This window comes from Physella acuta, unplaced genomic scaffold (assembly GCF_028476545.2).
Source record: "Physella acuta isolate Inbredline_101_S28 unplaced genomic scaffold, ASM2847654v3 ptg000692l, whole genome shotgun sequence".
Classification (NCBI taxonomy): domain Eukaryota; kingdom Metazoa; phylum Mollusca; class Gastropoda; family Physidae; genus Physella; species Physella acuta.
This window is the reverse complement of record NW_026732211.1, coordinates 61,641-89,490: the sequence shown is the minus strand read 5'-3', so window position 1 is coordinate 89,490 and position 27,850 is coordinate 61,641. Positions and strand designations below refer to the sequence as shown.

General features: G+C 38.4%; 3 protein-coding genes across 4 annotated transcripts; 2 read left to right on the top strand and 1 right to left on the bottom strand.

Moving 5' to 3' along the window:
- Positions 1 to 148: 148 nt before the first annotated feature.
- Positions 149 to 18,942, top strand: LOC131949367 (uncharacterized). The gene is made up of 13 exons (XM_059311228.1): positions 149 to 272; positions 688 to 839; positions 2,471 to 2,600; positions 2,699 to 2,856; positions 5,558 to 6,017; positions 6,205 to 6,305; positions 8,834 to 8,969; positions 10,124 to 10,275; positions 11,041 to 11,170; positions 11,361 to 11,513; positions 17,230 to 17,381; positions 18,256 to 18,385; positions 18,733 to 18,942. The coding sequence occupies exons 1-13, from the start codon at positions 224 to 226 to the stop codon at positions 18,891 to 18,893; spliced, it is 2,064 nt and encodes a 687-aa protein (XP_059167211.1). The 5' UTR covers positions 149 to 223; the 3' UTR covers positions 18,894 to 18,942.
- Positions 5,364 to 7,831, bottom strand: LOC131949372 (complement C1q-like protein 3). Of its 2 annotated transcripts, none has more exons than XM_059311237.1 (5): positions 7,719 to 7,831; positions 7,339 to 7,399; positions 6,714 to 6,918; positions 6,230 to 6,345; positions 5,364 to 5,565 (listed from the first exon to the last, which is right to left on the bottom strand). In XM_059311237.1, the coding sequence occupies exons 2-5, from the start codon at positions 7,394 to 7,396 to the stop codon at positions 5,459 to 5,461; spliced, it is 486 nt and encodes a 161-aa protein (XP_059167220.1). In that variant the 5' UTR covers positions 7,397 to 7,399; positions 7,719 to 7,831; the 3' UTR covers positions 5,364 to 5,458. The 2 variants fall into 2 exon arrangements, with proteins under 2 accessions (XP_059167220.1, XP_059167221.1); XM_059311238.1 differs by having other exon boundaries at positions 6,714 to 6,915.
- A 1,518-nt stretch (positions 18,943 to 20,460) lies between the features above and the next one.
- Positions 20,461 to 26,172, top strand: LOC131949378 (alpha-(1,3)-fucosyltransferase C-like). The gene is made up of 4 exons (XM_059311244.1): positions 20,461 to 21,199; positions 22,510 to 22,626; positions 23,996 to 24,090; positions 25,681 to 26,172. Exons 1-4 carry the CDS (start codon positions 20,536 to 20,538, stop codon positions 26,161 to 26,163), a joined length of 1,359 nt encoding a protein of 452 aa, XP_059167227.1. The 5' UTR covers positions 20,461 to 20,535; the 3' UTR covers positions 26,164 to 26,172.
- The last annotated feature ends 1,678 nt before the right edge of the window (positions 26,173 to 27,850 follow it).

Sequence of the window (27,850 nt, the reverse complement as noted above, 5' to 3'; positions counted from 1 at the left end):
AATTGTTTTATTCTTAGTTTCCCTCTCTTAATAAGTGCGTAATACGTGTCAATGTACGTGTAAATAAGATGTACACACAATTGGAATAAAGATAAGAACAAGCAGTAAAGGAAAAATATGATAAGAAATGCGTGAGTGTGTGTACGTGTGTGTATGTGTGTAGACATAGTGGTGCTTTTTGTCCACAAGTTTTTGGTACACGGCCCTACACACACGACAGAAAATGGTGCTGGTGTTTGTTGTACTCGCTGTTTGCTGGGGGTTCCAGAGTTGTAAGTTGCCATAGTAACGATCATTTGATGAATACGCCTATGTACTTAGTTTTCTCATATTGTGTTTATTTGAAAAAAAAATTAAGATTGGCCACAAGTAAAGGTTAGTTTATTTTTAAGAAACTAAATTGATCAAGATTTAATTTGGAAAAGGTTTATCTTATTTTTTAAAAAATTAACTCGTTTTGGCAATTTATAAACTATGAAATTCATGTCGGAAAAATATAAATTAATTAAACAAATAATAAAAAAAAGGTCTACTGTAATTTGTAAACTATTTATTTTGTCTTAAAAAGTGTTGGGAAAATACAGAAGACCTTGATCAATGATATACAAACCCATGTTGAAAATTTTCAACTGTGTAAATAAAATCACGTGACCTAGCTGTCAGTATTATTTGTCCTCCACCCCACAGCTCTTGGCGCTGCCCCCCACGAGGTCGCCTTCTCCGCGGGACTGTCCCATCATGAGTCATTGGCCGCAGGGCAGAAAGTTGTCTATGATACTATTTTTAGCAACATTGGCAGCGCGTACAACCCACAGACTGGGGTCTTCACGTGTCCGCTAGTGAGTACTACAGCTGGGTTGGTTTACATACACATACAAAACTAATACAAGTAGGGTTGGTTAACATACACATACACAACTATTACAAGTAGGGTTGGTTTACATACACTTACACAACTATTACAAGTAGGGTTGGTTTACATACACTTACACAACTATTACAAGTAGGGTTGGTTTACATACACTTACACAACTATTACAAGTAGGGTTGGTTTACATACACATACACAACTATTACAAGTAGGGTTGGTTTACATACACATACAAAACTATTACAAGTAGGGTTGGTTTACATACACATACAAAACTATTACAAGTAGGGTTGGGTTACATACACATACAAAACTATTACAAGTAGAGTTGGTTAACATACACATACAAAACTATTACAAGTAGGGTTGGTTAACATACACATACAAAACTATTACAAGTAGGGTTGGTTAACAAACACATACAAAAATATTACAAGTAGGGTTAGTTTATATACACATACAAAACTATTACAAGTAGGGTTGGTTTACATACACGTACAAAACTATTACAAGTAGGGTTGGGTTACATACACGTACAAAACTATTACAAGTAGGGTTGGGTTACATACACATACAAAACTATTACAACCGGGTTGGTTTACATACACATACAAAACTATTACAAGTAGGGTTGGTTTACATACACATACAAAACTATTACAAGTAGGGTTGGTTTACATACACATACAAAACTATTACAAGTAGGGTTGGTTTACATACACATACAAAACTATTACAAGTAGGGTTGGTTTACATACACATACAAAACTATTACAAGTAGGGTTGGTTTACATACACATACAAAACTATTACAAGTAGGGTTGGTTTACATACACATACAAAACTATTACAAGTAGGGTTGGTTTACATACACATACAAAACTATTACAAGTAGGGTTGGTTTACATACACATACAAAACTATTACAAGTAGGGTTGGTTTACATACACGTACAAAACTATTACAAGTAGGGTTGGTTTACATACACGTACAAAACTATTACAAGTAGGGTTGGTTTACATACACATACAAAACTATTACAAGTAGGGTTGGTTTACATACACATACAAAACTATTACAAGTAACCCACAGACAGGCGTCTTCACGTGCCCTATTGTGAGTACTACAGCTGGGTTGGTTTACAAACACATACAAAACTACTACACAAGTATCGGGGTTTAAGCTATAGAGATACTTGTTGGGCGCCTGAGGTTCCTCCACTTAGGGCTCAAGGCCTGTATCAAGAAATCTAAGATCTCTATTTAGTTGATACATCAGAAAACGATTTTAATTATCTTGTTTTAGTATACTGCGCTCAACTTTGAAACTATGTTTATCAACATACTGCACTTAATTTATAAACTATGTTGATCAACATTCTACCCTTAATTTCTGCTCTAAAATAACTTAATGTAAAAGCTAAGTTGATTATGTGTTTTGTTCTAAATTTATGAGTTATTCAACATACTGTTATCAACTTTAAAACTATTTAGAATCAACATACTGCCCCTAAATATATCTACCTCTCTCTACCCCCCCTCTAGTCACCACCTCTCTCTACCCCCCCCCCTCTAGTCACCACCTCTCTCTACCCCACAGGCTGGACTCTACCTGTTCCAGTTCCACGCCCTGTCCCGTATCGCCGGGAACATGTGGCTGGAACTACGTCACAACTACAACTACGTCGAGTCCATCTGGGGTCACGTGGACACGGGTTTTTCAGCAGCAGGTAATGACGTCGTAGGTTTACGTTAAAATTATATCAACCTTCTAATGTGTATCTGTTGAAGAGTCAATTGCCGATAACTCCGTATGATATATCCACAGGCAACTCTGTGATCCTGAGACTGGCCAAAGATGACCAGGTCTATGTGACAACAGCTGACCAGACTGACCTGTTTGGGGCCCCTGACGAGATCTACGGCACCTTCACCGGGTTCCTCATCTCTGTTGTGTATGAAGAACTTCCGGCGTCTGTGGGGAATTGATGACATCAAATCCTACACACACAGCCGCCCTTACAGCTTTTCTAGTTGTTCTGAGTTAAACATATTTACACAGATACTGCATGTAGCACTTAAAACAAAAAGATTCCGCCTTATGCTGACAAACGTTTGTGGAAAAAAAAATTTACCTTCTATAAAGACAAATAAAATACTTCTCTCTGATTTGTTTTTTTTTTGTTCATAACTGTAATATTGAAGGTGATTTCCTCCAACACAATCTATATATATATATATATATATATATATATATATATATATATATATATATATATATATACATATATATATATCTAATATATAAAGCTCAGTTTTGTATGTAATGCATTTGTATGTCGTTGGAATTGTACGAATTTAAGTGTTAGAAAATTATCGTGCGCATTTGTCTAAATTTATGAGCTAAAAAATTACTATTGAAAGTGTTGGGAAATAATTTTCATTTTTCAAATTATAGTAATGATTGTCGGCATGTTCATTAAACACAAGTTTAAAAAAAAATATCATCTTTTACAAAAATTCTAATTATGTCTTTATTTAGTCCTATAGCACTTACTTCCCTTTGATAAATTAGGAAAAACACAATTACTTCCCTTTATAAAACCATTGCATTCCGTGAAAATAATTTACTTTTTAATTACTTTGTTTTGGTGTTGGGAAAAAAAAATAATTACATAATTAGCGGGGATTGATCAAGTGCAAATGTTGTAGGTATTTTACGGATAAGCTTGGAGTATTAAAATTGTTTATTAAATTGAAACAGGCGCGTTCGTTTAAGTGAGTGCAAAAGACTGTGAATAAGTTGGGGTACTATAGTCGTTCATTAAGCTAAAACAGGTGATTCCGCCCCGGGCGTTTATGTTCGCGTTAGTGTTTTCTTTGTGTTTAGGTGGGTTTGCGTTAGTGGTTGCGTTTTAATTTGGTTCGTTTTTGTTCTTTCTTTTTTCGTTTTTGTTTGTGTTTTTTTTGTTTGGGTTTGTATTTGTGTTTTTGGTTGGTTTTGCGTTTGGATTTGGTTTGTTTTCGTTTGCTTTTTTCGTTGATTTTTTTTTGTTGGTATTGGTGTTTGTGGTTGGGTTTGTTGTTAGGTTTTTGTTTTCGTTTGCTTTTTTGTTTGTTTTTTCTTTGTGTTTGTATTGGTGTTTGTGGGTGTGGTTGTGTTTGTTGTTAAGTTTTTGTTTTCGTTTGTATTTGTAATTGTGTTAGCGTTATGTTTGCGTTTTGTTGTTTTGGTTTTGGTTGGTTGTGGTTTGGGTGGGCAATGCCGGGTTTATGATGATTACTAAACACACAGGTAATGGTCTTTAACAGAAAGGTTTTTCACAGAAGCCAGAGCAGGGCCTGGCCGGGACGGCTAGTATATATATATAATTCTCTTCATGGAGACCATAGAAAACACCACGCAGCTTAGCCACCACCCTCAACCCCACCTGTCAGGTGAGCTGTGGTTCACCCCGAATGTTTACAATCGTAGAGCCGGGTTAGTGACGGCTATTAGGGGCAGATAATTTAGTGTTAAAAGATTTGAAACAAAGGGGAGGTAACAATTTCTGATTGATCTTTTCTTTGTCAGTAAACGCTGCTTTCACTGAGCGGGAGGGGGGGGGGGGGAGGGGGGGGGGGAGGGCGGGAGGGGGTAGTTGAATTCACAAATTATGAATTGCTGATAAATAAAACAACTAGATGTCGGCGTATATTACGTCGCGGGTCAGCTCGTTCAGTATAATCTGTGAACACGTTATGCGTCGTATGGTTCGTTTTGCCATTATTAATTTAAAGTATTGGAACTTTATTATAGTGATTTTGTAAAAACAAAATACGATTATCATTAGATTAACATAGGTCATTCATTACGAAACACACGGGCATTAAATCAATAATAATTAAATCAATCAATAATAAAAAGCTCTATAGTGAATCTTGTTCATTAGAAAACACTGATAAAAATAAAGCAAAAGGAATGTTTCACTTTTAAAAACAATATTTGATTGCGTATTGAGATAAGGAGATGGGCATGTATTTTATTTGTTGTTTTATTTGTTGTAAAGTGATTGGAAATGAAAACAGAGAGTGTGTTAAGATGAGGGCGGTGTTAAACTGAGACCTCCAACATCCTAGTTAAAATGGACCTGTGTGTTTGTAGTAATGTCTTCCTCGACCTTTAACCTAGCACAAAGTAATATCAGCTACGCTTTGTTTTACGTTGTCAATCTTTTTCAGTTTTAGTCGATATATGTGTCTATATTAGTGTCTATATGTGTTGCTGTATGTGTCGATATATGTGTACACAATGTGGGAACGATTACAAACAAAACAGATTAATGAGGTACATATGAAATACATCAGCACTAAAAACTTTTAACTTTTTTATATGTAAACAAACAGGATTCTAAATACAATTTTTCTTTAATACACTTATAGGTTCTTAATACAGAAAACGTAGTTTCCATCGATTTATTAAATTAATGAAACTTCAACATCCGACCATTCCTTGGTGAGTACCAAGTTGTAAAAGTCGGTCTTGAGAACAGCAATCGTCTATTTACACTTTCAACTTGTGTAGGGGGCGCTAGTTGACGTCACGTGGTTATGACGCGGCATAGAAGAGCAGGTAGCCAGTGAAGGTAGCGTAGACGTCATCAGGTAGACCGTACAGGATGCTGGAACCGTGGCCCGTGATGTACAGCTCATCACCTGGAGGCAGATGAGATATGGTGAAATGACGGGTGGAATTACAGGTGAAATCACAGGTGAAATCAGAGGTCAAATAACAGGTGAAATTAAAGGTGAAGTCACAGGTGAAATCACAGGTGAAATAACAGGTGAAATAACAGGTGGCATCACAGGTGAAATCACAGGTGTCATCACAGGTGAAATCACAGGTGGCATCACAGGTGAAATCACAGGTGTCATCACAGGTGAAATCACAGGTGAAATCACAGGTGGCATCACAGGTGAAATCACAGGTGAAATCACAGGTGAAATCACAGGTGAAATTACAGGTGAAATCACAGGTGGAATTACAGGTGAAATCACAGGTAGAATTACAGGTGGAATTTTAGATGGAATCACAGGTAAAATTACAGGTGAAATCACAGGTGAAATTACAGGTGAAATTAAAGGTGAAATTAAAGGTGAAATCACAGGTGAAATAACAGGTGGAACCACAGAACTGAGCTCCAATTCATAAAAACTAAATAATAAGAAAGACAGACACTGAAAGATAACCACAGTAATAAGGATACACCGTATTAATCCTACCACGAAAACAACAATTTAAATATCTGTTACTCAATGATGTTAATCGAAGCCACTTAAACATAATGTTGGCAGAGACTCTGTCCCACACGGTACTGACCTGCAGTGAGTGCCAGAACGATGGAGTTGCTGGCAGCGCCGTACTGACCAGTGATGTGGGCGTAGGCCGAGCTCAGGTAGTTTGAGTTCTTGTACAGGTCCAGCCACAGGGTGCCGCTACACATATCACGTGACAACAAATTTATTTGCGTAATAATAAACACATAACTTTTTAAAACCTCTAGAATTAATGACACTTTAACTTTAACAATATCAAGACGGACTTGCAATGATTTAATCTGCATTGCAGCGTCATTCAAACAAATTTTGCAAACTTGATTAGTAGTGTATGGCGAAATATTTAGAGAAAATCATATAATTTCTCCTTTTTAGTGCATAATTATTTAAAAGCTTGTTATTAAAACGTTTTTATAATTTTTTTAATGAAGAAAAAAGAAATAAGGCAAATAGTATTTTGACTCAAATCTCTGGAACGACACACTATTCTCTTTCAGTATTTGGGTGCTACAAACAATTGAACTCACTCGTACTCCGCCAGCCCGTGGTACATGATGGAGTAAGTCCCGTCGTGGGGCGCCGTGAAGACGCCCGTGGTCGGGTTGTAGCCGTTTCCAACGTTGACCCACACGCGGTCAAAGGTCACGTTGACATGCTCGGACACGTTGAGACTTTTGGTGAGACCAGCAGAGAAGGCGACCCTCGGGACGTCAGTCTGACGGACATGGCCTGCTGGGTCACGGGGTGGGGGGGGGGGGGGGGGTGAATTCAGGAGAATCTTGATTAGTACAGAAACATGGACATAGTCTCAAAGTGTAGGGAAAATATGGGGTTCAGTGAGTCAGTCTCAAGGGTTCAATGCCGACGATAGAACTAGCAGCCGAGACAGACGTCAGTTCAAATACAACAGCACAACATTGTAATAAAGTGCTATCAGTATCGCGATTTTTCTAAATCGTGGAACCATCGACGTCACGACATACACATATCACGAATCGTGTCAACGCCACCTATACAGGCGCGCGTTGATTGTATTTTGATGAAAATACTTTCTACTTCTATACCGTGGTCCAGCGACTTAGATTTTGAAGAAACATTAGGCCTATTTTATCTGTGTCTGTACACAAAGAGCCTCACGGCCAACACACTCACCTGCTGTAACAAGACATCCGGCCAAGACAGTAAAAACAAACATCATAATTTGAAACATTTTCTGAAACAAACATTTTCAACAAATTATCAATAAAATCTTTCATAAAATCTCTAAATATTTTAAGTAGAGATTTAAATATATAATTTAAAAAATCTTTAAAATAAATTTATTCAAGATTTGAAAGTGTATAGTTATACATGTATCTTAATTTGATAAAAATAATTTAAAAATACTTTTAAATACACTTAATTACTTAAAAGTCAAGCACACAATTTATAAATTATTCTCATACTCATTGTGTTTATGAAAATAAAAAGAATAAACTAATATAAAAATTATAATTTGTATGTACATTTAATTAGCAGCAAAAATTAATTACCGGAGCTCAGTGTACACACACAGACAATGTCAATCGTCAGCAACACAGAAAGCAGAAAAAAAAATGCTCCGTACAAAAAATATAGCCTATAAGGTCAGTGAAACCCAGATTTGTAATCTTATCTTCCTGAAAACTAGAACCAACTTGAGTCTTTATTTGGTGTTAGCACTTGACCTTAAACATTTCCAGAACTAAAAAGTTAAAAAAAAAGAAGTAGATCCTTCATCGGTTCTCAATAATTTCACCTACCCGCTCATGTCTAGTGATAGCTGAAGTAGAGTCTTCTGAAGAGTATTCGGACCTCGGCATAGCAAAGGATATTGTATTCCTCACAGAGCACTGTCACTTTAGCTTTCATCGTCTTGTGTCAGGTCCCCGCAATTTTTTTTTCTTTAGTGTTTACTGCCTAAATTGTTTGAGAACCACCGGATGAAGTCTTTTAAGGCCAGATCTCGTACTCAATATTTTAAAAAATGTTTTAACCTTTTTTAAATAACCTTGAGGCAGGTGGTTTTTTTCCCACTTTCCTTTTTCAAATTTTATTTGTACTTTTGTACCTGAAATTTTAAAAATTTTAAACTTTATTTTATTTGGAAAAATTGGAGTGAGAAAAGGGGAGGGCGGGGAAAAATTAATAAATAAGAATAATTAATGAGATGGAAGTATAAATAACAAATGGAGGAAAAATAGGTTTACATTAATGATTTGTTGATGTCTGCAATTTCTAACATTAAAACCAATAATTTTTATTTTAAAGAAAAAAAAAACAGTATAAAAAAGGGTGGGGGGGGGGGGGGGGGGCTACTACATTTTTTTTTAGTAACGGGGTAATTTTCTGTAGATTTATATATAAAGAGGGGAGAATTTGTGGTAAAAAAAAGTAATAAGTTACATTTATGTAAACACCAAACACAGCTGTTTGAGATTAAAAAGGTCATCAGAAAAAAAAAAAAAAAAAAAAAAAAAAAGCAACAACATAAAAAAACACGTCAATGAGCATCAAAGTTTCCAGCTAAGGACGTTTTTCACATTGACACGTTTATATTGTTTTTTCTCACATTTATTTTATTAAAAGAGAATAATAAGTAAGTTAAACTTTAAAAATAAATCTGTAGATAAGGGTAGGATCTGAGAAAGCGATAAGAGAAAAAATCTGGTCAGGTCAGAAGGTTTTGGTGCTAGAGTTTGTTGTCCACAAGTTTTTGGTACACGGCCCTACACACAAGACAGAAGATGATGCTGATGTTTGTTGTACTCGCTGTTTGCTGGGGATTCCAGAGTTGTGAGTTGCTTTCTGTCTAGTCTAGTCCAGAGTTGTTTTCTGTCTAGTCTAGAGTTGTGAGTTGTTTTTTGTCTAGTCCAGAGTTGTGAGTTATTTTGGCCAGTCTAGTCCAGAGTTGTTTTCTGTCTAGTCTAGAGTTGAGTTGTGAGTTGTTTTCTGTCTAGTCTAGAGTTGTGAGTTGTTTTCTGTCTGGTCTAATACAGCTTTTAATGCTTTGTGCCCGAATGTCCTAGTTGCAACCTTCAAATCATCGTTTGCAACAAAGGAAGCAATTCGATGCATATATAATAATATATATTTGTTTAGCACGGCACAAAAAAATTGACCAAATGTCCTTATTTAATAACGTTACAAAGGGCTCAAGATACATCTAAAATCTAAACATGTGTTACCTTTAGTAAAGTATACAAACACAGGTGGTTTTTCAGGGGTAGAATTGGTGTAATATTACAACAAGGATCTTAAGCATTTCTTATATCTCGTTAAGACAAACCAGAGGCGTAGCGACCCTTCCCGGCGCCCGGGGACAAACTTTTAAATTGGCGCCCCCTCAGAGGCAAATTTTCAATTTGCACCCGCTTCAAACTTTTATTTGCACCCCCCCCCCCCAACTTTCGATTCGCACCCCCCCCCCCTCAAACTATTAATAATGCAAAAATGCAGCTAAAATGACATTTTAATTTGTTTTTACAACCCATTTTGGCGCCCCCTAAGGTCGGCGCCCGGGGACATATGTACCCCCCTGCCCCCATCGCTACGCCTCTGCGTAAAAAAAACTAACTTAGTTTTTGTCTTATTCTATACCAAGTTTGAACAGTGTTTCTTCCAGACTTTTTCTCCGGGGGTGCACTTGAAATTTTCGGGGGAGGGGGGGGGGGGCGACACTGTCAAAAGTATATATTTCCTATATAAATTCCATTTCGTACGGGGGGAGGGGCGGTAGACTTTCTTCGGGGGGGGGGGGTGGTGGTGGTGGTGGTGCCCCCCCCCCCCCCCCCCCCCGAAGAGATACCTGGAAGAAACTCTGAGTTTGGATCCAATGTTTGTATAACCAAGTAGTAATGTAGCCTTGTTTGTATACAAAGTTTGTATCCAACGTTTGTAACACCTCGTGTTTCCCCAGCTCTCGGCGCTGCCCCGCAAGAGATCGCTTTCTCCGCGGGACTGTCACGTCACGAGTCACTGGCCGCGGGGAAGAAAGTTGTGTATGATACTATTTTTAGTAACGTAGGTGGCGCTTACAGCACTGCCACTGGCATCTTCACGTGCCCTACAGTGAGTACTTTCAATGGTTAATTAAGTTAATTTGGAGCCCTCAATTTTACCCCAATTTACATCACCTCACATTAGGGACAGTAGTCGAAGTAAAGATCAGGTTTGATTTCAAATGTTGAACCTTTGTTTAAAATAACTGAACCAGTAATCTCTATATAATAATAGCTAATAAAATGTACTAATTTTTAAATTTTACAATGTTTCTTGAGTATTTACATTTGTATAAATCTAATGTTTTTGAGAGTATCGCGGCCAAGTATTTGTATAACAAACACAAGACTAATTTTATACTTTTGATAAGTTTAAATGTAATGATCATATGTTTAATATCAAAGCGAGGTAGTTATTGTTCACAGACTTACATCTCTAATACAGATTATTTCCCTTTTCCAATCAGGTTCATTATTAAAACTATTGTTAAAAACCGCATTATTTTATGGTTTTACTATCCACAAAAATAAAATGAAAAATAAATATCAAATAAATGTTGTTATTATTATTACTAGAGTAACTTGCATTAGCTGTTTAAGTACCAGTTGCGGTGGTATCACCATCGATACATCATCATCAGTGTACAACAGTACATTTTCTGTCCTTAACATGTTGCTATTTTCCAGTTTCCCTACCATGTATAGCAGTACAGTTTCTGTCCTTAATGATCTTCAGTGTTCTCTTAAAGTCCCCAACCATGTACAGCATTTTAATTTTTGTTTGTCTTTAAAGTCTTGCCAAGTTCCCTAAAGTTCCCTAATGTTCCCCCCACAGCCCGGGCTCTACCTGTTCCAGTTCCACGCCCTGTCACGTAGCACGGGGAACATGTGGCTGGAACTTCACCACAACTACAACTACGTGGCCTCGATCTGGGGTCACATTGACAACGAGTACTCAGCGGCAGGTAACTCTCACGATAAGTTTATATTAACATTAAAACAAATAGAAAAAAAAACAGATCTATTAATAAGCTTTTATATGAACTGAAAATAAAAATTTAAAAATAAATAAACTAGAACTCACATATTTGACCTTCACCTTGTTTCCTTTGTCCATTTTATTCTTACTGACCCACGTATTCAACCCTCCACCAGGCAACTCTGTGATCCTGAGACTGGCCAAAGATGACCAAGTCTACGTGACAACAGCTGACCAGACTGACCTCTACGGGGCACCTGACGAGATCTACGGCACTTTCACCGGCTTCCTCATCTCTGGTATCTATGAGGAAATCCCTGTCGGAAAATAAAACGCATATACCCCCCCCCCCCCCCCCCCCCCCAAGCTTTTGTCACTAAAATTATGTTTATCCCGTGGCAACATTGATGTATCAGAACTTGATGTTTACATAATTTTTACTTGTCTATGTAAAAATAATGCATTTCAATGAATTTTAATTAAACTGAATTAAAATATTAAAATTTTGTTTGTTAAATTTAAGAATTTCATTGAAACAATCGTCTGTGGTGAAAGGTTTTGTGAACCATAAAATCGTTTGATTCTCCTAAATGATCTATAGTGCCATAAAAAGGGCGATACAAGTGAGGTTTTTGTGATGTGGGAGCAACACACACACATATTACTCAAGCCTCCCACCCCTCTCTTTTAGTATCCTTCACCATAGAACTTTCCTGAGTTCACCCAGCTTTATTAGGTACCTGACTTACTTTAGGGAAAGTAAAGACGGCTAAGCGTAGTGTTGATCACACTATCCCTTCATTTGCCGAGGTCACTGAATCATGTGAACTCTACTTGACCTGCTTCGCGGACCACTAGATTGGAAAGGGTACTTTATCTTTGCTGTTCATATGTGTTCAATGTAAAAGTAAACAGTAAAATATCAAAATTTGAGACGTATTTTTTTCTTCAGAAATTAGACGTTTTAATAATTTCATACATTTTACAAACAAGTTATACAGCAGATATTTTTTTTGCGGTTGACACAAACACGTTCAGTGTAGTGGAAAATTTCGGCCCCACCTTTACAAAAGATTTTTAAATTTCTTGAGTGAACTCCCTTGTTCAAATATGTTCACTTTGTACAGAATTTAACCAAAAATATATTCAACCAAAATAGATTATACATTAAATCTAATACTCAGTAGCGTAGCGAGGGGGGGGGGGCGGTGTTGGAAAAATAAATTGAAAGGTTGAGGAGGGTGCAAATCGAAAAGTTTGTCCCCGGGCGCCGGGAAGGGTCGCTACGCCTCTGCTAATACTATTAAGCTAATAAATTTTTCATTTTCAATACCAATCCCTTAGGTAGGATTAAATTTTGATTAAAACAATTATTAGTATCAATTAGCAATTGTTGTTAATTGTTATCTAATAAGTCAATTATCGTGGATCAATTAGCATGCAAAGATACTAACGATCGCAAGCGGCACATAAGGCAGAAAAAAGATAGACGTTGAAAATGATATTTTGTTACAGTAAATGGGATATTAGTAATGTCATATTTTAATGCAAGAGAGGATTAACTTCTACTGTGTTTATTTATTGTTATTTTTTGACACCGAAAAAATTAAATTAAAGTTAAATCCGAAAAGAATTCGGTCGTTCAATGGTTATCAACCTTGGTACAGCAAGGACATCAGTTGTACCTGAACTATCTAGCCTATGTAGCGTAGCGATCCCTCCCGGCGCCCGGGGACAAACTTTCAATTTGGCGCCCCCCCCCTTATATTTTTTAAAATTTTATAATTTAAAATAGTAGCTAAAATGAGCTAAGGTCGGCGCCCGGGGACATATGTACACCCCCCCCCCCCCGTCGCTACGCCTCTGCTGTAGACCAATCTTTTTACGATGCTGGTAGAGATTGTATGATGTTGCTTCGTGCTGTATCCCCTCTGTAGATCTGTTTTATTTGTCACTGCTGTTTGCAGAGGCGTAGCGACCCTCCACGGCGCCTGGGGACAAACTTTCGATTTGCACCCCCACTCAGACTTTCGATTTGCACCCCCCCCCCCCTTAAACTTTCGATTTACACCCCCTTCACGCTTTCAATTTATTTTTCCAACCCATTTTGGCGCCCCCTAAGGTCGGCGCCCGGAGACATATGTCCCCCCCCCCCCCTCGCTACGCCTCTGGCTGTTTGCTGTTGTCTACGTCACTGCTCTGTATGTGACCCGATGACATGTTTTACACAAATTGTGTCGCTGTACATTTCAAGCTCCAATGCATCGTGGATATATATATGTTACGGTCAAAGCCCGAAGTCGGCCAATGCTAGGATTGGCCGGCCAATCCGCGCATTGGCCAATATCGCCTCCCATAGGTCGGTCAAAGTCCGAAACTTTGCTTGATTTCGGCCTTTGGCCGGCCAATCCGCAGACTGGCCATGGTGGACCGGTCAAAGTCTGAAATAGCTCTTGATTTCGGCCTTTGGCCGGCCAGTCCGCGGACTGGCCATGTTGGACCGGCCAAAGTCTTAATTAGAAGATCATCTGGCTAGGGACGACCGGCCAAAGTTTGAATTAGAAGATCATGAGCAGATTTTGGGTTTTTTTTTATGCCGTAAGGATCATGAAATTAAGTCTTTATTGATTATTAATTAAAGTAAATGACAGAAGCATTCAATTTTTTTATTGACCTATAGTCTCAATCTATCAATATCATCATTTGTTACAACAAGTTGAACTTTTATGGCATTTAGAATTACATAGCAGCTTGTTATTTTTAAACTTGCAGCGATTTGTTGTGCACTTAGTTGTGCAATTGCAGCGAGTGTAGCCTTGGCCCCCAGTCAATGATTGTGAAGATGCGATGGTTCGTAGTGATTTTTCCTCAGTGCCAACTGACGACAATAAGAGCAGTTTTTCGTGAAGAATTGAAAACTCACTTTTAGCATACAGTTGTTTTAGAACACCATGTGCCGTTCCTAATTTGTAGAAACCGCCCTCGACGCTCATGACAACTGCAATCACGCTTCGGGGATCACCGTGACCTCTGTCAACATCTGGAAAACGGATGCGTACATTGTCACCCACTTCACCATCTTTAAATTTTGTATTTGATGTTATAAGCATCTTAGCACCTTGAGTTTGCAAGCCAGTATGAGCTGCTGATCTGTGTTCCATGATGTCTTGTTTGTTGTAACACAATCTGCAGGTAATGTTCCCTCCGTACCCTTCGTCTGCTTCATTGGGTATTCCACAAATAGCATGGACATCGTTGCCACAGGATCCAAAAGAATGAGCTGCACTACAATGTTTTTCACAAACTATACAGAATCTGTTGGCCACATAATTGTCACGCAACTGGTCTGGACGTTCCGCCACGGCAGTAGATGTGTTAGCTGAGGATGTCGTTGCATTTATGGCAACCTCCATTTCTTGTTCAATGTTCTCAAGATCTTCCTCAGTAACTATTTTATCGAGAGCCCATATATGGAAACTAACATGGATTTACATTTTTTTTCTTTTGACAGCCATCTGCTATGTCTGTCTCATGGTCTGACGGCCCTTTTGATCCATGTCGCCTTGCATATAGAATGCTATATAAACAAGAGCTAAACAATACGTTACTCTCAACGAAAACGCACCCAGAATAATGAAAATGCGATCTTAGTCTAGATAGAACATTGGCCAGGACATACCGGCCAGTGCGCGCATTGGCCGGCCAATGTACAAAATACGCTGTCAAGTTTAAGCGCTTCGGACTTTGGCCAGTACGTCCCGGCCAGTGCGCGCATTGGCCGGCCAATGTACGAAATACGATCTTAGTGCTAAGTTCTTCGGGCTTTGGCCAAGAGAGCCGGCCAATGTGCGGATTGGCCGGCCAATCCTAGCATTGGCCGCACTTCGGGCTTTGACCGTAACATATATATATATATATATATATATATATATATATATATATATATAATGGCAAGCAATTATAACCGACTCAAAGTATAAAAATAAAAGTAAAAAATATTTTCCAAGCACGTGGCATCTATATATATATATATAATTCTCTTCTGGGAGACGCTAGAAAACAAGCTGCAAGCGTATCCTTGCAGTCCCCTCTCTTTCTCTCTATCACTATCACTACCACCCCCACCCCACCCCCACTTGGTCTGGTGAGTTGTGGTCAAGCGAAATATTTACAAATCGTAGAGCCGGGTTTAGTGACGGCTATTAGGGGCAGATAATTTAGGTTGAAACGATTTTAAACCTACAGGAAGTAACTAAGAGGAGGCTACTTTCACGGGGGGGGGGGGGGGGGGGGGGGGGGGGTTGTAGGGTCGGGGTTAGGGGAAAGGGGGGGTAGTGTTTTAAAGCAAATATTTTCAGTGGCAGCATTGGTACTGTCGAATTCACATATTATAAATTATGAAAAGTATAAGTAAAACAACTAAATAGCGGCGTATGATACGCCGCGGGTCGGCTCGTATGTTATATTACTGCTGGACATGTTTCGGCCTACTTTGTACTTTTTTGATCTAGATCTTAGAGACTACATTTGACAATTTAGCGAACATATTTTTTGCATAGAAAATTGTTTGAATTTATGAAATGGGATCTAGGTCGAGGGGAAGATGAGTTACTTAAGTTTTAATTGTTTTGACTATATGAAACTTTAAAGAGCTAGAGGGTCATCCATAAATGACGTCACGCTTTTTTGGACGATTTTTACCTCGCCCCCCTCCCCTCCGTCACACGTCGTCACAAAAAGCCAGACCCCCCCCCTAAAATGACGTCACACCTCAACCTACAAACCCCCTCAAAATTGCAGTTGAATTTTTTTTAAACATCGATATTTTTCCAAAATCTTGTCTAAACTATTACAATTTATTAAAACAGTTATCTAAAACGCGAAATAACGTCTAAAAATCGTTTTCTAACATTGCTTTTATATAATGTAAAAGTGTGACGTCGCAACATCTGAACCCTCCCCCCCCCCCTCCCCCTCATCACACATCGTCACAAAATTACGGACCCCCCCTCCCCCCTACGAGTGTGACGTAATTTATGGATGAAGAAACAACAATTTTACTCTCTGGCTAGTTGATATAAATACCATCTACATTTACAACAAACGATTACTGAATATTAGGATTCTAATAGACAGAGCGACATTTGAATAGCTTCCTCACTTGGTATTTGTAATTTGTTGTCCACTATATATTTCTAGCAACCGATATTGTCTTTTGATTCGTATAAAAAGTAATTTCTTCATCGCGGTACAAGTTACTATATAGGTCATCATAATAAGATATCTTTTATTGAGGTTGTAGCGTTGGAATATAAAAGTTTCTATAATGATAGAAAGACACATCTGCATTTTTTTTCTTGCAACGTGTTTTAATTTAAAAAAAAAAGTAATAAAACCATGTAAGCAACAATTATTCTACTGATAAGACTAGAATCTGAGAAAGCGATAAGAAAAAAATCTGGCCAGGTCAGAAAGTTTTGGTGCTAGAGTTTGTTGTCCACAAGTTTTTGGTACACGGCCCTACACACAAGACAGAAGATGATGCTGATGTTTGTGGTACTCGCTGTTTGCTGGGGGTTCCAGAGTTGTGAGTTTTATTCTGTCTGATACAGTTTGTGTTATTCTTCATGTATTACTGTAGTGTTGTTATTATTAGCGTGTATCTTTAACAACAACTATGCTTAAATCAAGATGCTTTCAAATTTTTTTTTAAAGTTGTTAATCAGACCAAGGCCATTTTTCGTTTAGTTTAATCGTTCTTTCGTGGTGTTTATGTATTTGGTTTGTTTAGAGAAATCACGTCTTATTTATATATGTTTTACTAGACCAAATATCTTTGTCTTATGAAGCTGGTAACTGTATAGACATACATAAAGGTTTGTTGTGAATATGAAAACTAAATAAATTTCTGTTATACCTAACGAGTTTGTGAATTATAACAATCATGTTCGTATCCAATGTATCTATCAGCTAGTAGTAGTGAAACCCTGTTTGTTTACAAACCAAGTTTGAATCCCACGTTTGTAACACCTCGTGTTTCCCCAGCTCTCGGCGCTGCCCCGCAAGAGATCGCTTTCTCCGCGGGACTGTCCCATCACGAGTCACTGGCCGCGGGAAACAAAGTTGTGTATGATACTATTTTTAGTAACATAGGTGGCGCTTACAGCTCAACCACTGGCATCTTTACGTGCCCTACGGTGAGTAATTGTATGCGAAATAATTAAGTTAATTAATTTACAAAAATACACAGCAACACAACTATATCACTAACTTGTAAGGAAATAACTAGGAATGCCAACCAAAAAGTCTCGAGTTGGGATCCCAGACGACTCCGAGTTACCCAGCTCTGATGGATACCAAACTAAAGGCGCCTAGGTACAGAACTGACCACACTATCTACTTTATCTACTGAGGCCAAAGAAACTGATCAACAGTATTTAAATGTTCCACAAGATAACTAAAGTTTTAGCATATCACGAAACAAAATACCAAACACAACAAAAGAAAAATTGTGGACAAAATCACACATGTTCTTTAATATTTGCTTATTGACTTAGAAAATGTATTTCTTATTATTATATAACCAAGGGATGTAATTCCATTTCGCAGAGTTCATTTGTGGTATAAATTATTTCCCTTGTCGAAAAAACAATATGGCAAACTACACAATTATTTCCCTTGTCGAAAAAACAATATGGCAAACTACACAACAATCCCAATATTATTAAACAATTAGTACGACTCAATAAGCGGCAGAAGTAACAGTTTACATTTTTCATTAATTTAAAATACTAACTTTATTTTATTATTATTATTATTAGTGTTGTTATTATTATTATTTCAGTGTTCTTTCTCTTTATTATTATTTTTATCGTCTTTATAACTAGCATCCGTAATTCACATACCATACAGTACAGCAGTTCAATTTCTGTCCTTAAAATTTTGCACTGTTACCTTTGGTCCATGTCCCTTCAAATACCTTTAACATGTACATCGCTACAATTTCCTGCCCCTTAACATTTTGCAATGTCCCCTAATGTTCCCTAATGTTCCCCCGTGACCTCTCCACAGCCCGGGCTCTACCTGTTCCAGTTCCACGCCCTGTCACGTAGCACGGGGAACATGTGGCTGGAACTTCACCACAACTACAACTACGTGGCCTCGATCTGGGGTCATATTGACAACGAGTACTCAGCGGCAGGTAACTATGTCGTTAATTTAGTTACACACACACAGACACACAAACACTGACACAGTGAAACAGAAACAGACACACACACACATATATATATATATATATATATATATATATATATATATATATATATATATATATATATATATATATATATATATATATATATATATATATATATATATATATATATATATACACACGTACCGCAATGTGATTGACCATTGGTCGCCTTTTATGACCTGTTGTCCCCTGCCATTCCCTTAATATTAAAGTTGATTTTATGCTATCTTTATACCGTTTCCTTTGCCAGTTTTTATTCTAACTGCTACACGTATAAAACCCTCCACCAGGCAACTCTGTGATCCTGAGACTGGCCAAAGACGACCAGGTATACGTGACAACAGCTGACCAGACTGACCTCTACGGGGCACCTGACGAGATCTACGGTACCTTCACCGGGTTCCTCATCTCTGGTATCTATGAGGAGTTCCCTGCAGTTGTGGGGAAATGAGAGGTCAAGGTGATGACCCAGGTGCCGCCACTGGTCACGTGATAATCTTTGATGTTGCGGCGCAATGGACGGTTACATTCGTTGATGTAGAAACATTGATGTAAATTATTTGAAATTAAACTCAAGTTTAGCATTGTATACCACTCAACATTTGTTTGTGTAATATTTCAGACCATTCCACTGCTGTGAACTATTGTGTGAAATGAAAACAATCAATGAGCTCTGTCTTCTCTAAAGCCTGGGGTGTCAGTGACGTCAGAATAGGGGAGTGGGGGAGGGTTGGCGTGAAAGAGGGTAGACAGAGAGAACTGAATTAAATTGTCCACATCACTTCATTTGTGAATTTTCTGCATCATCATACAAGTTTTAAAATAATAAACTTAAAGAATTAGTTTATTGCACCATTCAAAATTATTTTCTAGGTATATTGGTTTCACCCATTTGAACTGAGAAAAGTCGCCCCCCCCCCCCCCTAAATGTCATAACACACACGCACAGATAGGCCTATTTATACTATAGCCTACCTAAATGGGGATATTTTTTAATATACGACAATGTTGTTAAACAATATAATAAGTCTATGTTGGTGTAAAGACAAATTGTGCACCGTTGGGTTCGTATCTCGAATCAATTTTTTTAGTGCACATTATGGTTTCATTATTCCAGCTGTTGTAAGTTGGAACGTTCGTAACCCGGGTCGAACTTGGCCTGCCCTTAAGAAAACGTAAACTTTGACCCGATTAAAATCTCGAACCCTCTGCTTTAATTCTATTTCACTGAGGGCGGGGTAGGTAAACACAGAACTGGGTCAAACACAACACCACACGCCTGCCACTTTGATCTATACACCAGCAGATTTTCCAGACGTTTTTATCCACTCGACTGTTGTTCAAGGGACTACGGCTTTGTGTGTTTGTGTGTTGTTTAGGGAACTTATTCATGCGGAGTGTGTTACTAAATATAGACTGTACGAATTCTGATAGATACCTAATAGTTTTGGTGAAGTTAAATCCATCGAACCGTGTCTATTGTTAACACACATATATACTTAAATGTTATATATTAGTCGTTATTTTACTGTTGTGAGCGAAAAGTTAAGGAATAATCGTGTTTTGTTCGTGTCCTACAAACCAGTTGACGAGAAGTCCTATTTATTAGGGGCAGATCTGTTCGTGTTGACGATATCCAATAAACATCAAGACGGGTTGAAAGGTGAAACAAACTCAAACAGTAAATAAAACTGATAAACGTTTTTATCAGATAACTAATGTTTTAGTTAAATGGTCAGATGAAACTTTGTACAAGTTATAGCTAAATACAAACAGCCCATTTCAGTTTTAAAGAAATTTATTTCAATTTTTATTTAATTAATAATAATCACATTAAAATTACGAACTTAATATTTAATACCTAGCTTTTTGATATATATTAATTAGTTTGGCAAAGATAGAATCCCTATTCTCTCCCTGTTTCCAGTTTATATTTTTAAATATCTGATTTCTATTCATCGCTTTTCATATATTTTGTTATATTCAGTTTGATTTTGGATGTAGTTTCAGAAACAAAGGCTAAATTCTACCGGTTACACACATACAACTTGACAATACATCGATTCCAGATTTCCTTACACTAAGACAGAAATATGTCGAAGTTTAAAGCCTTGGGGCTGCTGTTTCTCATCTCTGTCTTGTCAATGTTAGCGGCTGTCTTCTGGATGAACTTTGACCCCAAGAAACCAGGGGCGTATGCTTTCGTCAACGCACGCTCCCCGCTCTCTAAGAGAGGGAGGGAGTCAGATTTCAACAACGCGTTCAGAAACTGTTCATCGAAAAACGAAACTAGCGAAAAATGCAAGGGAGCTACTGTTCAAAGTTTAGCAGAGGCCTCTACACCAAATTCTCACACGGTTAAACTCTCTACCCCAGCAAGTACAGGGGTCAAATCTTTAAATTTTGTTGCTACAAATAGTTCGGGGATTCCCGTTAAAAACAAAACAATAATACAAAATAACTTCAACGACCCGTTTTTTAAAATAAAACAGAAGAGGAAAGCCGGACTCCCCGTGTCTATCAGCACCATCAACATGTTCACGTGGCTGTTGAAACACATGGAACTGTCAGAGGAGTGTATGGGCAAGATGTGTGTGTTAACACAAGGAAACATCACAGAGAACACAGACGTTGTTGTCGTGCTAGGCAACGCCTTGCCGGAGAACAGCAAGCCGGCAAGGTGGCCGGGACAGTTGTATGTGTACCTGGACAGAGAACCTCCGAGCATAAGTCTGACATACAGCTGTGTGAGGAAAGGTAAGGCTAGCATACATGTACAGGTGTGTGAGGATAGGTAAGGCTAGCATACATGTACAGGTGTGTGAGGATAGGTAAGGCTAGCATACATGTACAGGTGTGTGAGGATAGGTAAGGCTACCTTATATGTATAGGTGTGTGAGGAAAGGTAAGGCTACCTTATATGTACAGGTGTGTGAGGAAAGGTAAGACTACCTCATGTGTACAGGTGTGTGAGGAAAGGTAAGGTGACCATACATGTACAGGTGTGTGAGGAAAGGTAAGGCTACCTTATATGTACAGGTGTGTGAGGAAAGGTAAGACTACCTCATGTGTACAGGTGTGTGAGGAAAGGTAAGGCTACCTTATATGTACAGGTGTGTGAGGAAAGGTAAGGCTACCTTATATGTACAGGTGTGTGAGGAAAGGTAAGGCTACCTTATATGTACAGGTGTGTGAGGAAAGGTAAGGCTAGCATACATGTACAGGTGTGTGAGGATAGGTAAGGCTACCTTATATGTATAGGTGTGTGAGGAAAGGTAAGACTACCTTATATGTACAGGTGTGTGAGGAAAGGTAAGACTACCTCATGTGTACAGGTGTGTGAGGAAAGGTAAGGTGACCATACATGTACAGGTGTGTGAGGAAAGGTAAGACTACCTTATATGTACAGGTGTGTGAGGAAAGGTAAGGCTACCTTATATGTACAGGTGTGTGAGGAAAGGTAAGGCTAGCATACATGTACAGGTGTGTGAGGATAGGTAAGGCTACCTTATATGTACAGGTGTGTGAGGAAAGGTAAGGTTATCATAATTCTACATGTATTTGAGGAAAGGTAAGGCTACCATAATTCTACTGGTGTTTGAGGAAAGTTAAGGCTACCATAATTCTACAGCTGTGTTATGAAAGTTAAGGCTATCATAATTCTACAGGTGTTTGAAGAAAGGTAAGGCTACCATAATTCTACTGGTGTTTGAGGAAAGTTAAGGCTATCATAATTCTAGAGGTATTTGAGGAAAGGTAAGACTACCATATAGGCCTATTGACACCATAACATCCGTACTTTTTACGTCATTACTACGTACGTTACAATTCATTAACGTCACGTTTTCAAATCATCTTGTATAATTAGCAAACGTTAAAATAATTATAGTAACCACATTATTGACAGGATAACTGAACAGCTGTATAATAAAACCCCGTACATATGTGTACACCCTCACACGTGTTGTACAACTCGGTACACATCTACACATGTCAACACGACTATTAATGCTGTAACCATGGTAACGTTTTAATCTGTATGTAATCTTGTTATGCCACTGTCACAGAGAATTCAAAATGGCGGTACGAGTTCAACCTGACCAGCACCTATGTGACGTCATCTGATGTCCCCTGGCCGTATCAAACATTCAGGAAGATCAGCTACAAGTCTGCCGTTGATTTCAGTAAGTGATTTGATCACATTTAAGTAAAATATGGTTGATTTAGTGGTATGAAAACGTTTAATCAAGGAATGATTGATTCTGTTATTTAATCACTTCTAATTAAGGTGTAAATTAGTGCCTTGACTACATTTAATACATGGATGTTGTCGGCTTGAGAATGAAGCAGATATAGGCAACGATAGATTTTGATAAGTGACTTGACTAAATAGACATAATCTATTGATTTCAGCGACTACATTGTGCATATGTTTAGATATTACCACCTTTTATATGACGTGTTATTAGAGTTATATCCCTTGAGTTCCCTTCATGCTTGTACATGGCTCTGTGAAGTTGAGTACAGAACTCCAAGTCTCGAGTTCGAATACGGGTCGCCTAGTCAGTAGAACTTTCCTGAGTCCACCCAGCTCTGACGGGCAATAACTCATGTTAGGCCTGGGAATAGTGCTGGCCACACTATCCCTTCATATGCTGAGGTCACAGAAACAAGTGAACTGTACTTCACTTGCCCCATAAACCACCAGGTTTGAAAGGGAACTTTACTTTTTACTTACGAAACTCCAACAGTGAACACGGGCCCACGTTAGTGTGTTGCATTATAAAATTATTGATAGAAAAGCGAACATTATAACATCATTAAAGTTAGGCCCAACATTCCTCACTGGCTTACTTTATAGCTGTACCTCCTTTATCGCTGAGTATAGTGGTATGTTTAAATGTTACCCTTGTGATTTTACGAGTTAGTGTTTACATATCTGGGTACGTCTAATCGTTATCTGGGTAATGAGATGATGCTTTCATGTTTGTGTCAGCGGGCTACCAACTATGGCGTCGCACGTATTATTTGTTCAGATTTGCATAAAGATCATGGTTGTATGTGTAGGCTTAAGTCAAATAGTTTCTTGAGTTCATGACACAAATAGCTGACATCAAGCTTTGTGTTGAATTATTAATGTACAACTTCATCCTAAAGATTATAATACAAAAGGTATTTTTAGATGTTTAAAATACTAATTTTAAACAGACTATTTTAAATAAACGTGTATGCCGATTTCCGACAAAATTGTTAGTATAAAAGTTAAGCGGTATTGTGGTCAGTCACCTTTAACTTTTGACCTGTGCCAGTTTCAATCAGACCTGGGATGACCTATGCATGTCCAAATATACTCACAATTAGTAGCCTACACACATCCAGATGAGCTACTCACTCTTAGTACACACATCCAGTTTAACTACCGTTAGCATTGTCACCTGACCTCTCCGTAATAATGTGTACACTGATAGTAGTTTACAGTTCAGCTGAGTTTATTAAAATGTTAATTAATTGTACACCAATTAATTAATCACTGACCATTTTCTTCTTCCCCAGTTGAAGTGGCCAAAAGAAAAACTAAAACAGCTGTGTGGCTTGTCAGTAGCTGTACGTCCCAATCTAACCGTGGTCAGTACGTCAAGGAGATGCAGGTAAGTCTATGGTCAGTAACTGTACGTCCCAATCTAACCGTGGTCAGTACGTCAAGGAGATGCAGGTAAGTCTATGGTCAGTAGCTGTACGTCCCAATCTAACTGTGGTCAGTACGTCAAGGAGATGCAGATAAGTCTATGGTCAGTAGCTGTACGTCCCAATCTAACCGTGGTCAGTATGTCAAGGAGATGCAGGTAAGTCTATGGTCAGTAGCTGTACGTCCCAATCTAACCGTGGTCAGTATGTCAAGGAGATGCAGGTAAGTCTATGGTCAGTAGCTGTACGTCCCAATCTAACCGTGGTCAGTATGTCAAGGAGATGCAGGTAAGTCTATGGTCAGTAGCTGTACGTCCCAATCTAACCGTGGTCAGTATGTCAAGGAGATGCAGGTAAGTCTATGGTCAGTAGCTGTACGTCCCAATCTAACCGTGGTCAGTATGTCAAGGAGATGCAGGTAAGTCTATGGTCAGTAGCTGTACGTCCCAATCTAACCGTGGTCAGTATGTCAAGGAGATGCAGGTAAGTCTATGGTCAGTAGCTGTACGTCCCAATCTAACTGTGGTCAGTATGTCAAGGAGATGCAGGTAAGTCTATGGTCAGTAGCTGTACGTCCCAATCTAACCGTGGTCAGTATGTCAAGGAGATGCAGGTAAGTCTATGATCAGTAGCTGTACGTCCCAATCTAACCGTGGTCAGTATGTCAAGGAGATGCAGGTAAGTCTATGGTCAGTAGCTGTACGTCCCAATCTAACCGTGGTCAGTATGTCAAGGAGATGCAGGTAAGTCTATGGTCAGTGGCTGTACGTCCCAATCTAACCGTGGTCAGTACGTCAAGGAGATGCAGGTAAGTCTATGGTCAGTATGTCAAAGAGATGCAGGTAAGTCTATGGTCAGTAGCATACGTCTAATCTAACTGTGGTCAAGGAGATGCAGGTAAGTCTATGTAGCAGAGAAAATGGGAAGACATTTATCATAGACGATCGGCTTTAATTGACTGTAAATCCAAATTACACAACTGTGGTTGGTAGATGTAATGTAGAAAACGAAAAGCGATAAACGTTTTAAATATTATTTTGTATCTTAGTTCTACAGAAATAAATTTGTGTCCATTCTACAGAAATACATTGACTATTTGTCTTACAGAAATACATTGACTATTTGTCTTACAGAAATACATTGACTATTTGTCTTACAGAAATACATTGACTATTTGTCTTACAGAAATACATTGACTATTTGTCTTACAGAAATACATTGACTATTTGTCTTACAGAAATACATTGACTATTTGTCCATCCTACAGAAATACATTGACCATTTTTCCCCTATAGAAATACATTGACCATTTCTCCTGGAGAAATGCATTGACTATTTGTCCATCCTTCAGAAATACAATACCTTGACCACTTGTCCATCCTACATAAATACATTGACCATTTGTCCTACAAAAATCCATTGACCATTTGTCCATCCTATAGAAATACATTGCCCATTTGTCTTAAAAAATACACTGACCATTTGTCCATCCTACTGAAATACATTGACCATTTGTCCTAAAGAAATACATTAACCATTTGTCCATCCTATAGAAATACATTGACGTGGACATCTACGGCCGCTGCGGTAACCAGAGCGCCTGTAAGCGAGGCGGGACCCTGACCTGCATGTCTGAACTCCTCTCCCAATACAGCTTCTACCTGGCCTTCGAGAACTCCATGTGTGTCGACTACGTCACAGAGAAATCCTCCAAACTCTACATCGACAAGAACTACATCGTACCCGTTGTAAGAGGTGGGCCGGGGTACGATACTCTCCTACCCAAAGACAGTTTTATCGACGCGGCCAAGTTCCAAACTCCCAGAGACTTGGCGCTGTATTTAAAATCTCTGAAGACAGATCACGTGACCTACAGTGAGTACCTGAGGAAGAAGGAGGAGTACAGATTCACGTACCCCGAGAACGAGTTTTGCGCCATCTGTCGGGCGGTGACCACCGAGAGTGTCCAGCCCAAACGTTACGATATTTTAAACTGGCTACAGGGACAGTGTACACCGCCTGGGAAAATTACGTGACGTCACTCTATGACGTAGTGGGTGGACTTTTGACAGTATTAGTTTAAGGATTTACAATGTTAAAAAATATTGAAAAATATTGAAAAAATATTAAAAATAATCAATACACAAGTCTCAACATTAAATTATAAGATAAATTTATTAAATTGTCGTTAGTTTTAGCTTTAAAAATATAATTTTGTTATGTATTTACGTTTTACACATGATCACAAAATCTATTGACTCATGATTATAAAATGTATTGGTACGAGATCATAAAATGTATTGGTACATGATCAAAACAAATATTGGCACATGATCACAAAATCTGTTTAGCTCGTCGTGTTGTATGTAACAGTAAGAAAACTATAATAAAATATAAAAGGAAAGCAGGTTTTTTTCCCCAGACAATCTTAACTGGGAGGGTAGCGCTATTGAAATTCCAAGAACTGGTACACACACACACACAGTGTAACTCTAAACCATCCATAGACACCTTCATGAACAAAACATTCACTGGCTCAGGGTCATCTATGGTTGGAGGAGTAAGCCGTTTGACTGCTCCACCAGTATTATTATTAGTAAAGTTAAAGCTTTAGGTTTTTTAGCTGCAACTTAGCATTATGGAACCAATTAGAAAATTTGCTTCCTGCTGATAGTGTCTTAGCCAAGTTAATGTGTGTTTGTGTGTGGGTGTTGTGTGTGGGTGTATGTGTTTGTGTGTGTGGAAAGAGGAATGTTGTGTGTATAGTGCGCATTAACAAATAAAGGATAATGTAAATAAAAGCCTGACATATATTCAAGCATTCTTTGATTTTTAAAAAAAAAAATGCCACCCCCCTCTCCCCAACAATATATTTTCCCTGCAGTAAAATGTCCGACGTTCAAGCAAATTGAACACACGAACAGAAAACCTGAAGGCCTACAACATTACCAATATATCTAAGAATACATGCCTAAGATACAGTATACATTATTTAAATTACAGTTTAAAATTTCGGGATTTTCGTTCTAATATCAACGCGCACCAAAGGTACGAAATGTAATACGCTTAAACAATCTAAATCAACACACATTCTCCACCCATCCCATTATATGCAACTTCAGGCAAGAAGACAGGCCACAAGTACGAATCTAAAATCAGAAAGTGCCTAAATCTATGTATAACTCACATTATCCAACACCATTAAAATGTGAAATTATTTTTAGCAAAACTTGAAATGGCAGTGGAGTTGAAAGTTAGGCACAGCGACCCCGCGCGTCAGTTGACACAGTCATGCGTGCAGTCGGTGTTCAGTCAACCGCGACGTTGTGTAGTTACCAACAGAGTTATCAAACCTAGACCAACATAGCGCCGCCCCACCCAGATGGTGTTAGAGGTACCACTTCAAGGGAAAGTCTACCACATATCAATCTATCATCATATCCGGAGGTAGGGTCTGTGTTTCTTTCATGTGAAGTAGAATATCCGCTGATAGACAAACACGGATCGAGGGGATGGTGTGCAAATAGAACGGTTAGTGTGATGTCCTTTTTTTTGGCTGTGTCTGAAGTGTAATGTAATTTTATCCTCGCACATAGCTGTGTTATACAGCGCAGAAAATTTCCCATCTACTTTGTGCTTGCACGTAATACACGCCGTGTAAATTCTTGGGTCCATATCAGATGACATGATGCACTGTTTAATTTAATGTTAATACATTTCTAC